We start from the raw sequence: 14,508 nt of genomic DNA on the forward strand, positions 1-14,508 counted from the left end.
TAGTTCAAGCGGGAGATAACCAGAGCATGCACCACTCTGACGAGACAGTCCGCGGGCAGGTAGGGTCTCATCCTGTGTACCAGATGGAGCTGGTAGACAGCTGCCCTGGACACAGAGGTGACCTGCGCCTCCATGGACAGCTGTGAGTCCAAAATGACTCCCAGGCTGCGCACCTGGTCCTTCAGGGGCACAGTTACCCCATTCAGGACCAGGGAATCCCCCACATCCGCCTGCCCCCTGTCCCCCAAAAACAGTACTTCTGTCTTGTCAGGATTCAACCTCAATCTGTTAGCCACCATCCATCCTCTAATTGCAAGAGAGTAAGTTCAGGAAACCAGCTTTAGGGTTTAGGGTTTAGGGTTTAAGGTTAGGGTTACGTTTAGGGGTTGGGGTTGGGGTCATGAAGAGTCGGACACAACTAAGCAACAAAACAACAACAACAATAACAAGGAAAAGCGGGACATTCTGAGATCAAATCAGAAACAGGGACAGCTTTTCTAAATCGGGGGTGTTCCTGGAAAATAGGGACACTTTGATCTACTAGTCCAGGATCCTGCTCTCTCAGTGGCAGATCAGTTGTCCATGAGAAGTCCGCAAGCAGAAGAGGAGTGTAGCAACACTCTCCTCATTTGTGATTTGCAGTAATTAGCATTAGGAGGATTGAGGAAGGACTTCAGCATAATGGCTAGTTGCCACAGAAGGTCTTATTTCCACTCTGACACTCAACTTGCACGGATCAGAGATAATCCTGACAGGAGACCTTGGTAGTCATGGAAGGACTCAAGAAATCTTAAATTGACTGCTGCCAGCTGGCCTACACTTGGACCTTGTTCCAGGGGAGGGAGGCAGAGATGTTTCTATGGGCTGGAAGAGGCCGTTTCAACTCAGAAGTGCCTACCCATTCTCCACAAGTCTCTCAGAGCAGCCCTAGAGCCATTTACAGTATAAGGTAGTGAGGGATCCAAGGTGATGCTGATGCAACTGCCAAGAGAACATTAAGGTGAGCCATGGAGTGGTAGAAGTTCAAAACAACTCATTCTCCTTCCACAAGGCTGACCACAAAGTGTTCATTTTGGAGCTTGGCTGATGTGGTTGGGACCTGCCAGTATCAGCGCTCAGTTTGGCACCCATCTGACCTCTAAATGGGATAAATGGAATGAGGATGTCTTCTTCTAAAATCATCGCCTGCCAAGGAGGTGCCGTTATTTCCTCTTGGGAGAGAGTCAGAAACCACACAAGCCCACTCAGACCCTACTCAGATGAAGGATGTCAAAACTTGATCTTGATCCCTAGATCCTGGTGTCACCATCTTTCTGATTGGCCGAGTTGAGCCACGTCAGGCAAGCGCTGTCCACTGGGAAGGGGATAAAACCTGGAGGTGCAGGACTCCTCTGTTAGCAGGGAAGTCTCAGTTCCAGCTTGGGGAGAAGAACCTGTGTCTCCTCTCCCACCAAGAGCAACAGACGCTTCTGCAGAGCCCGAGAAAGAGAGGCAAGGTAAGTCGAGAAAACCCACTGGATGTGATCTTTGAGGTCTAGAACACCTCCCAAAAAAGAATGTCTGGATCCTGAATGCCCCACAGAATGGGCATATCTAAAACTGTGGTTTTCTTTTCTTTTCTTGACATTAAACGTCGGTTAGGCACTGTGGCGATCACACAGGGTCCCCGGACATTTAACGGTCTATGGATCCCTGTGCCACCACTGTGCTCGCTTCCCTGCTGCCACCAACCAGTTACTCTCTAGTAAAACACTGAGTCCAGTCAGTTGTTAAAAGTGAGCCAAAAAAACAAGTTTATTTTACAAACAATAACAAGTTCATGGTTTCTCAGATAATATTCCTGTCAGTATCTTAACTTTAGTTTCTTTACTGGCCTATACCTTCCTAAGGGACGCGGGTGGCGCTGTGGGTTAAACTACAGAGCCTAGGGCTTGCCGATCAGAAGGTCGGCAGTTCGAATCCCCGTGACGGGGTGAGCTCCCGTTGCTCAGCCCCTTCTCCTGCCAACCTAGCAGTTCGAAAGCATGTCAAGTTCGAAAGCAGATAAATAGGTACGGCTCCGGCGGGAAGGTAAACGGCGTTTCCGTGCGCTGCTCTGGTTCGCCAGAAGCGGCTTAGTCATGCTGGTCACATGACAGGGAAGCTGTACACCGGCTCCCTCGGCCAGTAAAGCGAGATGAGCGCCACAACCCCAGTCGGCCACGACTGGACCTAACGGTCAAGGGTACCTTTACCTTTACCTTTCTAATACCTTCTGACTGATTATCTCAACTGTTTGACTGATTCCTCTTAACAAATTCTCTCTCTCTCTCTCTCTCTCTCTCACACACACACCAGACTAGCCCAACCCACAGACTTATCCTGTCTCTTCTAACTCCAGACTGTCTTCTCAACAACTCCAACTCTAACTCTAACTCACTCAAAAACCCTCTGGGCTTAAACCTTATACACAGTTAACTCTGCCCCCTGGGTTCCCATTGGTTAGTCATTTCACAATGAGTTAACCCTTTCCCTATGAACCCAGTATGATGTCACACACATTGGAGGGCAAACGCCACAGGCACCTCTAGCACTTTGGAGAATAAGAGTTCTCCAGGCCAACCCAATAGCGCTTGTTGCAGGAAACCGCCCCCCCAATCATTCAGTTTGTACAAACACGACACACACACACACACACACACACACACACACTACATACATGACGCTTCTGTTATAAATTCATAGAAAATCAGCTGTACATCGGACCTGTACCATTCCATTTTTATTTTACACTATAAGGGAAGGACTATCAAAGGAGGGAGACTTGACACAAGGCAGCCAACACGTCCACAGTGAGCCCTACCCAGTTGGCATGACAACCTTGATGGTCCTAGACAGAAGACCATCACACTCACAAAGGACCTGCATATGGGAATGGATTCAGTACGGACTGAAACACAGGACAGTGACCAGCCCTTCCCTCTAGGGGCAGGAAACAGTGAAGTCCTCTTTGTCCTCAGGAATGTAATCATGGGGAGGGGGAAAGGAGGAACCGGACAGGTGACAAGACACTCAGGTTACCACCACAACTCCTCTCTGAACCCCTCCTCTTTGTGATGTGTCAATGATGTAGTTATGATGTAGTCTTAGGGGTGTAGCATGGGGGATTAGTAGCTAATAAAAGTTGGGTTCTCTTTTGTTTGGGGCTTCCATCTTGTTCCACCTGGTGGCAGGTGGGAGTCCTGTTGCGACTGTCTTCAATAAAGACCAAGCCGACTGGCTGCTGTTTTGCTCTGGTATTCCTGGCTGGTGTCCTTGGTTTTTGTCCAAGGGAGCCCTCAGGTTTCTCCGTTAACACGCTGCTAAAGAGGAACCCAACCCGCATGGCTCCAGCCTAGCCTCCCCTCACTGCCTTCTCTGCTCCCTCCTTGCAGGATGCTCCTCGTCTGGACTTCGCTGCTGCCCCTGGTGCTTCTGGCAGGGCGTGGGGAGGCCCAGAGCTCTGAGCCTGACCTGGAAAGTACCAGTAAGAGCGGGGGAAAGGGAATGGAAAGGGGAACTCGCCTGTGGGCAAGCAAAACAGGGCCCCTCCCCATGAACAGAGGTCACTCTTATTCCTCCCCCAACCAATGGCCTATAAGCTGGTTTCTGATAGTGAAAATCTGGAGCTCACCTTACTCCATGCATTGAGTAGGTGGCCTAGGAGTTGGGGGGGGAGCAGCAATGAGGAAGATTTCCATGTTGTGGCTGGCATCCACTGCATTCTCTCAAAATTCAAAATGTAGCCACTGGTCCAAAAAATAGGTGACCCTCCAGGTCTATGCCAGGGCTGAAACTCCTTCAGTTCACCTGGTCCCAAGTCGTTCAGGTGTTTACATGTTAGAAACAAGTCCTCGAAGATGCCCCGGCAGGTAACTGACAGTTTCCTCAGCACAGGTCCACTCAGCAACTTGGCCACAACATCATGCGCCAGCTGCAGCTTCTGAACCCATCCCAAGGGACGTCCCACATAGGGTGCATTACAGTAGTCCAGTTGTAACATTACCAATGCATGCATCGCCGTGGCCAAAGTATTCCTGTCCCAGAAAGGGCAGAGTTGGTGCACCAACCTAAGGTGAAAATGGGTGCTTCTGACCACAGAGGTTATCTGAAGCTCCATTAAGAAAGATGGATCTAGGAGCCCCCCAAAACTCTGCACCTCATCCTTCAGAGGGTTCGCAATCTCATCTGGCAATGGGGAAGCCCCCAACTTCTGGACCTGGAAACTGATTGTCCACAAAGTCTCGTTCTGGCCAGGATGAGTATGATGACTGCAAACCACTCGGAGGATTTATGACTGGCAAATGCAATATAAATTTTGTAAAACAGAATGACATTTATTGGCACTGCTGTCATCTGTAGGTTAACTGCTAGTTCTTAATATGGGTGGCGACTGGGAGAACAGGATGATGGACTAAATGGGCCCTTTTGGCCTGATCCTGCTGCATCAGGACTATTATTGTGTTCTTACTTCTCCCTTAATTGCAGAGCCAGCGTGGTGTAGTGGTGAAGAGTGGTGGACTCGTAATCTGGTGAACCGGGTTTGCTTCCCCACTCCTCCACATGCAGCTGCTGGGTGACCTTGGGCCAGTCATACTTCTCTCAGCCCCACTCACCTCACAGAGTGTTTGTTGTGGGGGAGGAAGGGAAAAGAGATTGTGAGCCACTTTGAGACTCCTGAAGGGGAGTGAAAGACGGGATATCAAGTCCAAACTCCTCCTTCTCCTTCTTCTTCTCCTTCTCCTCCTCCTTCTTCTGCCCCGTCTTCTTTCTATCAAGCTGTTGCTCCAGCTGTCAACTTGGCCAGAGGCCGCCCAGCCTGTCAGTCCTCCACTTCCCCCCATCCAAGAGATCCGTCAGCCGGCAAAGCTGTCGATGGGAACTCTGACGGGGTCTTCGGTCATGCCTCCTGCACCCACACCCACAAAGAATATGGACCGTGGTGGCACGTGGAATTGGACGACCGGTATGCTATCTCCTCTGTGGTGGTGAAAAACCGTGCAGACTGCTGCAGCGAGAGACTCTGGGGAGCCCAGATCCGTGTGGGAGACCACGTGATTGACCATGGCAAGTTCAACCCCCTGTAAGTTCCCGTTGCCTCTCCCCTCCCCACTCGTCCTTCTGCAAAGGCATCCCAGGAGACACTCTCAAGATCACCACCTGCAGATTCATTCACTTGTAGCTCCTTTGTTCTATTCTGAATCAGGGTGGGGGGAGCAGCGGGTAGTGGATCCTGCCCATATTTCAAGACCTGATTCTGTGTGGAATGGCAAATGCTAATTCCTGCTCCTGGGTGGAAAAGCCTCTCTGACTTCTCCACTTGGATGCTTCACTGGTGTCTCAAGTTCATAAGTCCAAGACTGAACTTCTCATCTTTCCTCCCCTTCCTCTTCTTTCGCTCTCCCTCTTCCCTGACACGCCTGCCTTCTTCATCAACCATGAAGCCATGACTTCCCCTTGGACTCCCCTTTGGTTTGAATCCTGCCCTCAAGAGTGAACAAGCATGTTCCCTCCTCCATGTGACAGTCCTAAGATATTGGAAGATGGCTATCATATCTCCTCTCAGTCACCTCTTTTCCAGGCTAAACATACCCAGGTCCCTCAACTGTGCTTCATAAGGCTTGGTTTCCAGACCCTTGATCATCTTGGTTGCCCTTTGTGGCGTTTGCCCTCCTAGGTGGGTCATAAGGAAAGGGTTAAATGAGTGTGAAGTGATTGGCCAGTGAGAACCCAAGGGGAGGAGTTAGAGTTAGAGTTAGAGTTGTTTGGAAGTCAGTTGGGAGTTGGAGAAGGACAAGGGAGGACAAGTCTGTGGGTTGGTCTAGTTTTGATGTGAGAGTGAGTGAAACTGTTAGGATGAGTCAGACAGACAGTTGGGATAATCAGTTAGAAGTTATTAGGAAGGTATAGGCTGGTATAGAAACTAAGGATAAGAAACAGACAAGAAAAATTATCTGAAACCATAAACCTGTTAAGCCTTATAAAATAAACTTGATTATTTGTTTTAATGTTAACAACTGTCTGGACTCGGTGTGTACCCAACAGAAACGGGTTGGTGGCAGCGGGGTAGTGATCATAGTGGTGGCACAGGGATCAATAGACCGGCAAACGTCCGGGGACCCTGTGTGATCGCCACACCCGCTTCTGCAAACCTTCCAGCTTGTCAACATCCTTCTGAGATTGTGGTGCCCAGAAGGGGACACAGGACTCCAGGCATGTTCTGACTAAGGCAGAATAGAGGGGTACTATTACTTCCCTTGATCTGGACACTAGACTTCTGTTGATGCAGCCTAGAAGAGCATTGGCTTTTTTTGCTGCTGCATCACACTCTTGACTTATGTTCAGTTTGTGGTCCACCAAGACCCCTAGATCCTTTTCACATGTACTGCTAGTGGGCCAGGGGCTCCTGCAGCCATGGAAATACCTCAGAGGGTAGACGGAGTCATTCTGAATTGTTTCCACCCCAACGTTGACCTCCCGTTTCTCTCTGTAGTTGTGGGACCATCACAGATTATGGTCTTGGCTCCATCAGCACCATCAATTGCCAGGGGATGAAGGGTCGCTATGTGAGCGTGAACCACCCGGGAAAGCTAGCTGTCCTGACCTTGTGTGAGGTGGAAGTCTATGGGACAAAGTTGGAGGATGAACCTCAGAGATAACCAGCCATGCATTGCGTGGAAAGTTGCATGGGCAGAACTGATGGAATCAATGTTGGTTGTCCAATAAACATCCTTTGAGCAGCCTTCTTTTGTCTCTCCAATTTGTTCGTCAGAACCAAGGGGGTCTGTGATTTTGCCAGAGCCATAAAGGAGGCCAAGTGATGCCTTGTGGAGACTGCAAGTCCTATGTGCCAGGGATCCCTCACAAAGAGAACTGGTCGCACAATGAGGGAGGCCAGAGAATTATGCACTAAGACAGAGGTCCTCAAACTACGGTCCGTGGGCCAGATCCGGCCCGCCCGGCAATTGCCTCCACCACAGCCACCCAGCACCTTCGGGCGCAAGAGACAGGGAGGCAGGCTCCCCCCAAGCCCAGGGAAAACCCCCCCAGAGCCCAGAAGTTCCACCTCTCTACCTTATTCGTATCTCTTTGGCCTCACTCCCGACGCACATGCGCCCTTTGTCAGTTGTGTTTAGTTTTGTAGTGTAATGTGTTTTTCTTTGTTGTGTGTTTTGTTATGTTGTTTTTGTGATAAATGTGGAAAATCAATTTAAAAAATTGGGAAGAAGAAGGAGGAGGAGGAGAAGGAGAAGAAGAAGAAGAAGAAATGGATTCTGGAAGCAGCAGGGAGAACCCACAGAAATGTTGCTTGGAGGAAATCTGTGGCGGCTCCTTCTCTTAATGACATTTAGATCCAAGTTGTCCCTTGCCCTTCTGTCTTCTGCAGGCAGATTTCCTGCTGTCATAAAAGGGAGGAGACCTAAACTCCTGGGAGTAAATAGCCTCTAACCAGGAGAGAAACTGAAAAAACCCTTCTGTGTGGAAGGACACTGAGACATCAGAAAAGGCAGGATTATTCACCCTTCCACACCAATGAAAGCACAACCGATTCAGGACAAAAGCAGAAAAACTGTTTTCTTTCTTTCACCAACCCTAGACAATTAATACAGCCTTATTAGGGTCAGCCCGTTGACTTTTCATGCCAGTATCAAAAAGAAGCTGCAAAGATACAGAAGCAAATTCTCTGGCTAACGGAGGTGAACCAAGGTAAAAGGTTGCCTGATAAGTCAAAAGAGGTTGTTACGGAAATGACGGGGGGGGGGGCACATCTTTAAAGTTGTTACAATGTTACAAATATCTTGCCTGAATGTATCCTTTCGACTCGACAGCTCAGGGAAGATACCTAGCTTTATAAATTCATAGAAAATCCATACTTTGACTCTCCTCATTCCGACGCCATTTTAACCCTTAAAGAAAGGTGAATTTGGGCTCCACCTCCCTCCATGAGCCAAGAAGTGGGAAATCATGTAGGCAGCAGGAACAGGGCATCCCGCCATAATCCCCCAAACGTGAGAGCACAGACACAGCCCCCTACCCAGGGAGTGACCAGAGGGGCAGCACGAGACATCCCCAGAGGCAGTTGAGCAAGTCCGGTGTTCTGAAAGCCCATCTCCAGACAAGTCCTGAGAGCAAGGAGATGTCAAGAGTTTTATTGTTCTTTCGGTGATGGGGACTTAAGAGGTGTTGGGAAAGGGGTCTGAGAAAGTGACCTCATGTTAGACTTGTTTACCCCCCCCCCCCATTTGTGACATGCTAGTGATGTAGTGATGATGTATCAGTGATGCCCCTTGAAGTGTATTCTGGGGGAAGGAGGGAAGTTTTAAAAGAGGAGGTCATCCCTTACTCAGGGTTCTTACTCCTGGGGGGACCTGTTGCGCAACAATAAAGATCATGGTCTACTGAACTTCCTTCTTTTACTGACTGCATGGACCCACAGGGGACTTGCACTTCAATGAGCTGGGCTGTTGAGTAGTCTCTCACCCTGGAATTTTTTCCATAACAAGGTCAAAAAATAATAAAAAAGAGGTGAGTTTAAAGACAAGGCAGGAAGGTGAATCAGGACAAACATTGAGCAGCTTAGCATGTCTAAACAACACATTTAAACCTATTTTAAGCCAAATCCAGTGTTGCTTAATTATTCTGAGGAGTGTAAATCTCCAAGGGACTGGAACTTGCCTTCAAAAAAATGAAATTTCTGGACTCCTAGAACTCTAAGACTCCGTCCCCTCCAACTGGACGCAGACTCTGACCTGCAAGAGGAAGTAATATTTGACCCTAGGCAGTGCCAAGTGATTTGAATATATGAAGCCTCCAATTTCTCATTTAACATATGTTTGAACAAACACTAAAATGCATATTTATTTTGGCCACATCCCAGCCATGCCCATTAAAACCCAAAGTCAATAGTCTGAAGAAGCATTGATAACATCAGTGTCAAGAGGCTCTCTTAAGAATTTCACAGCAACCATCTGGATCAGAGCAGAGGTCCATCTCCTTGTCCAGAATCCTGTTCTCTCCGTTGCCAACCAGGTGCCCATGGGAAGTCCACCAGAAGGAGAGGAGCGAAACAGCGCTCTTGCTATTTGCGGTTCCCAGCATTTGGCCTTCAGAGGCATCTTTCCATTTTAAAGTTCGGAACAGAGTAGTTGCTTTGGAAGACGATCATCAGGCATCCGCACAACATGACCAGTCCAACAAAGTTGATGTTGAAGAAGCATCGCTTTGACACTGGTGATCTTTGCTTCTTCCAGTACACTGATATTAGTTCACATGTCTTCCCAAGTGATGTGTAAAAATTTTCAGACACCATTGATGGAATCTTTTGAGGAGTTGGAGATGGTGTGGTCCATGTTTCACAAGCATATAGTAAGGTTGGCAGTACAATAGCTTTGTAAACAAAGTCTACCTATGTGAGGTCAAGAGGCTCTCTTAAGAATTTCACAGCAACCTTCTGGATCAGAGCAGAGGTCCATCTCCTCGTCCAGAATCCTGTTCTCTCCGTTGCCAACCAGGTGCCCATGTGAAGCCCACCAGAAGGAGAGGTGTGAAACAGCACTCTTGCTATTTGTGGTTCCCAGCATTTGGCCTTCAGAGGAGGAAGAACCTTCGATGGATGCAGCCATCGAAGGCCTTAGTTGCCGTCTGGCACTCAACTGCCATAGATCACAGAGTGTGGTGGCCATGTCAGGGCTCAGGAAATCCCACACTGGCTGCGTCTAATACAGTGGTACCTCGGGATGCGAACGGGATCTGTTCTGGAGCCCCGTTCACATCCTGAACAGAACGCAAGATGCGACGGCGTGTCTGTGCATGCACGGGTTCCGTTACTTCCGGGTTGCCGCGGAGCGCAACTCAAACGCGCTCAACCCGAAGCACATTCAACTAAAGGCATTACTGTACTCACTTTAGCATCCACCTGCCCTCTAAATGCAACAAGGATATATTGCTAAACTCAAAGCAGATCCTCTGGTGATAAGGCAGTGCAAATTCCCCCTCTTGACAGAGATGTAGAAACCACACAAGCCGTGTGAGAAGACGGATGTAAACAGTGGATCTTGATAGCCAAATTCCCCCCTTCCTGATTGGCTGGGTTGTTCTGAGTCAAACAGAAACTGCCTGTTTGAAAGGGGATAAAACCAGGAGGGACAGGACTCAGCTGTGTCAGTTTCAAGAGAAAAACCTGGGCTTGCCAAGCCACCAAGAAGGACAACAGGCGCTGATCCCAAGAAAGAGAGCCAAGGTAAGTCTGGGAAATCCATTGGATGTGAGCCTTGAAGCCTAGAACATGCCTAGAAGTCTTGACCCTGAATGGGCTGATCTGAAATGGCATTGTTATTGTTCAGGGCTTATATAGGACTGTAAGGAATCTTTGGAGGACGACCGTTCTCCTGCCCAGCGTGGTCCTTGATTGACCTGAATGCCTCTTCAGCACTCCTGGCTGCAAGCAAAGCCCTCTGAGGCTGCTAAGGGGGGCCAGACCCCCATGGCTCCTGCAGGCGGCTGTCCCTCACTGCCATCTCCACTCTGCCCTTGCAGATGCTCCCCACCTGGACTTGGCTGCTGGCCCTGGTGCTCCTGGCAGGCCAGGCGGAGGCCCAGAGCTGCAAGCCAGAACTGCAAGCTATTGGTAAGACATGGGAACGCAAGGGCCAGTCTATGGGTCAAAGCAACACTTTGGAGTTTTATTACAAGCAAGCACAAGATAGACTTTATTAAGTAAACAAATAGGATTCCGTTTCAGTCTGTTGGCCCTGCTGTTTTTGGACAGAGAGACCCTGGGTCAGCCTCATAAGATCATATAACTGTAGAGTTGAAAGGCACCCCGGGGTCATCTAGTCCAACCCCCTGCATTGCAGGAATCTCAACTCAAGCACCCAGGACAGGTGGCCACCCAACCTCAGCTTAAAAACCCCCAGGGAAGGAGAGTCCACCCCCTCTCGTGGGAGTCTGTTCCACTGCCGAACAGCTCTTACTCTCAGAAAGTTTTCCCAAATGTTTAGTAGGAATCTCCTTTCTTGTAACGTTAGGCCATCGGTTCAAGTCCTACCCTCCAGAGCAGGGGAAAACAAGCTTGCACCATCTTCCAGGTGACAGCTCTTGAGATATTTGCAGATGGCTCTCATATCTCCTCTCAGGCTCCTCTTTTCCAGGCTAAACATATTCAACTCCTTCAACCGTTCCTCATAAGGCTTGGTTTCCAGACCTTTGATCATCTTGGTTGCCCTCCTCTGTACACCTTCCAGCTTCTCAACATCCTCCTTAAATTATGGTGCCCAGAAGTGGACACAGTATTCCAAGGCAGAAGAGAGTGGAACAATTACTTCCCTTGATCTGGACCTTAGACTTCTATTGATGTAGCCTAGAATAGCTTTCACTTTTTTTTGCTTCTGCATCACTCTTCTTAAGTTGTGGTCCACCAAGACCCCTAGATCCTTATCACAGGCACTGCTAGTAAGCGAGTGCAATTCAATAGAAAGTCTAGTTTTGTTCTGTAAGCACCTCCTCATTTCTCTGAGCTTCTGTGCGGACCTGGGGCTTCCTTCTCTCAAGTAGGGCACATGGCTGCAGTGTAATTAAGAAATGCTACCACATCAGTGGTACTGTATTCTTTAGTGTCACTGCTCGTTCTGAGCATGAAAGAAATATAAATTTTAAAATAATAATGAGCCTGCTGTTGCCTTCCTGTCCTGCTTGGGGGCTTCCCAGAAGTATTTGAGTGACCACTGCGAGAGCAGGTGCTGGATGAGACGGGCTGATCTCTTATTGCATTATTATTTGTCCTTGTCCCCATCTTCTTTCTGTCCTTCTCTGACTCCAGCTCACAACCTGGCCAGAGGCCGCCCAACCTGTCAGTCCTCCATCTACCCCCACGAGATTATTGGAACAGCAAGCAAAGCCGTGGATGGGAACTGCGGTGGGGACTGGCATAAAACGGGCACCTGCACCCACACGCAGCTGGACACGGAGCCCTGGTGGCACGTGGACTTGGGCCAGCAGTACGCCATCTCTGCTGTGGTGGTGAAGAACCGCGGGGACTGCTGTGGTCAGAGACTCCAGGGAGCTGAGATCCGCGTGGGAGACTCTGTGGCTGAGCATGGCAAGTCCAACCCCCTGTAAGTTCCAGTTGCCTCTTCCCAAAATCTCCTTCCAGAAATCTCCCTTCTTGTAACTTGGAGTCCTTGGTTCAGGTCCTCCACTCCTAGGAGAAAACAAGCTTGCTCCATCTTCCAGGTGACAGCTCTTGAGATATTTGGAGATGGCTCTCATATTTCCCTTTCTAGGCTAAAGATACCCAATTCCATCAACCGTTCCTCATTAAGACTTGGTTTCCAGACTCTTGGCCATCTTGGTCGCCCTCCTCTACACAGGTCCCAGCAAACACGATGTGTGCAGTTTTAATTCTACCAACGTTTAATTGGGGTTTTTTTGGGTAATAATTGCTTTTCTGTGTGTTTTGCAGTTCTTCCTTTTATCTGTAAGCCTGTCACGGTCCGGTTCACAGGCGATCGAAGTCCCAGCTGGGGGCGTTGGGACTGGGGGCAAGATGACGGGGTGGGAGCAGGAACGGGGGTCCGGAAGCCAGGAGTCAGGAAGCCAAGAGTCCGAGGGTTAGAGAGCCAGGAGTCAAGAAGCCAGGGGTCCGAGGATCAAGAAGCAAGGAGTCAAGAAGCTGAGGTTCAAGGATCAGGAAGCAAGAAGCCAAACGCAGCAAGGCAGGAAGCGTGTTGCTGTGGCAAAGAGTCGAAGGAAAATGCTGACCTTATATCCCTTCCCTGCTCTTGCCACCAGGTGCAGTGAGTTACAAATCGGCCTCACCTGTGTGGCTACGCCTTGCCTCTCCAGAACAAACTTAGGAAGGCCCCAGTCCTGCAAAGTCCTATTGGTCACAGGGTCTGGCTCTTGCATGCACACCTGACAAAGCCATGCTGAGTTTCATCAGGGGGAAAGACAGGCCATAAATAAAAAAACACACACACACTCCACCCCAATCCCTCCTTCTCATTCACTCTTTGTTCCTGGATCAGGGATGAAGTCCAGGCTTTCCTTGGTCTCCTCTCCTCTGCCCGACCTCTTCAGCACATCTCCAATTCACTTTGCTTCTCCCTCCTCTGTGAAGTTGCGCTTTCCTTAGCCAAAGCTCTGCTCCGCCATCAGCTCCTCACCCCCCTTGACCCCTGCGGCCCCCTCCTCCTGGGTCCTCCTCAGACTCCATCTGGCCGCCTCCTTTCTACTCTCTTCGGCCAGAAGCCCCTCGCCACCAGGCGCTGCCCTTCCTCCAATCCCTCCGCTCGGAGATCCGTTAGAAGTCCCTTGCCCTGCCTTGGCACAGCCATCTGGCCCCTCAGTCTTTGTGAAGACCTGGGCATGCAGTGGGCCCTGAAAACAACGCCAGCGGTTAATAATGAAAATTGGGGAATGTGGGCAGCCACCTTTGAGTGATAGGAATGGGAGGGGGCTGACATTTGGGGGTCCTTTCACATACAGCTTTGAGATTTTTCCCTTTAAAATCTAAAGCGGCATAGAAACAAAACGTATGAATAGATGTATGAATATCCCCATAGACTGAGCTGTTTTGGATTCACCTCCACTTTCTCTCTCCAGCTGTGGGACCATCACAGACACCAGCCTTGGCTCCGTCAGCACCTTGTATTGCAATTGGCTCAAGGGCCGCTATGTCAGCATCCACATCCCGGGAAGGGCCGAATACTTGACCTTGTGCGAGGTGGAGGTCTATGGCACCAAGGCAGAAGACCAGTGCTAGGGATCCGCAGTCTCTGCGTGTGTGTGTTGGGGGGTGAGGAAAAAAAAAATATTCTCTGGTAAGCTTCCTCTGAACTGGCTTGTTTTGTCTCCCCTGCATCCCTCCCTGTGAGATAGAGAGATAAACTTTATTCGCATTAGCCAATGGGCAGGGCAACATAAAACAAGCAATATATACAAATAAAAAGACAGCAATGGGTATAAAGGGCAATCAAATGACCAAGATTATCGTTCAGATCGTCCCTGCGAGAGATGCTGTCCTTTGGCCTGGCGCACAGAACAGGCCACCTGCCATCTAAGGATGACCCACAAGTCTTCATTAGACCCACACTCCGGCCTTGGGATTTCATCCCAGAGAGGAAAGGTTCAAATCGTAGGATTGTACAGTTGGAAGAGACCCTAATCCAAGTCCCTGCAATGCGGGAATCTCAGCTGAAGCCTCCTTGAAAGATGGCCACCCAGCCTCTGCTTAAAAACCTCCAAGGAAGGGGAGACCGTTCCAAAGTCAAGCTGGGCATAATATTGGGGGCTTTTCAGCTGAGAAAAAGAAGGGGGGCATAATAAGAGGTATGTGGAAATTAAGTATAGCACAGAGAAAGTGGATAGGGAAAAGATTTTCTTCCTTTGTTCTTAACCAAAGCACTCAAGAAAAGAAGGGATTTATTGACAGTTAACCTGCGGAACTCCCTCCCACTTGAGGCTGTAATGGCCACCAGCTTTCGGAGAGGA

General features: G+C 49.4%; 2 protein-coding genes across 2 annotated transcripts in view; both read left to right on the forward strand.

Moving 5' to 3' along the window:
- The window catches only part of LOC310766252 (fucolectin-like), a 152,494-nt gene extending 138,652 nt beyond the window's left edge, over positions 1-13,842 (forward strand). Inside the window, exons 2-6 of the mRNA XM_083622358.1 lie at positions 7,753-8,060; positions 8,153-8,949; positions 9,420-10,645; positions 11,837-12,131; positions 13,621-13,842. Coding sequence (XP_083478484.1) covers positions 10,555-10,645; positions 11,837-12,131; positions 13,621-13,780 — 546 coding nt within the window. The 5' untranslated portion in view covers positions 7,753-8,060; positions 8,153-8,949; positions 9,420-10,554 and the 3' untranslated portion in view covers positions 13,781-13,842. The remainder of the gene's footprint in view (positions 1-7,752; positions 8,061-8,152; positions 8,950-9,419; positions 10,646-11,836; positions 12,132-13,620) is intronic.
- Positions 1,407-6,760, forward strand: LOC310766251 (fucolectin-like). Its single transcript, XM_083622357.1, has 4 exons — positions 1,407-1,496; positions 3,414-3,505; positions 4,798-5,101; positions 6,512-6,760. Exons 2-4 carry the CDS (start codon positions 3,415-3,417, stop codon positions 6,675-6,677), a joined length of 561 nt encoding a protein of 186 aa, XP_083478483.1. The 5' UTR covers positions 1,407-1,496; position 3,414; the 3' UTR covers positions 6,678-6,760.
- Positions 13,843-14,508: the final 666 nt, after the last annotated feature.

The sequence above is a fragment of the Podarcis filfolensis genome (assembly GCF_964270895.1).
Source record: "Podarcis filfolensis genome assembly, chromosome: 7".
Lineage (NCBI taxonomy): Eukaryota > Metazoa > Chordata > Lepidosauria > Squamata > Lacertidae > Podarcis > Podarcis filfolensis.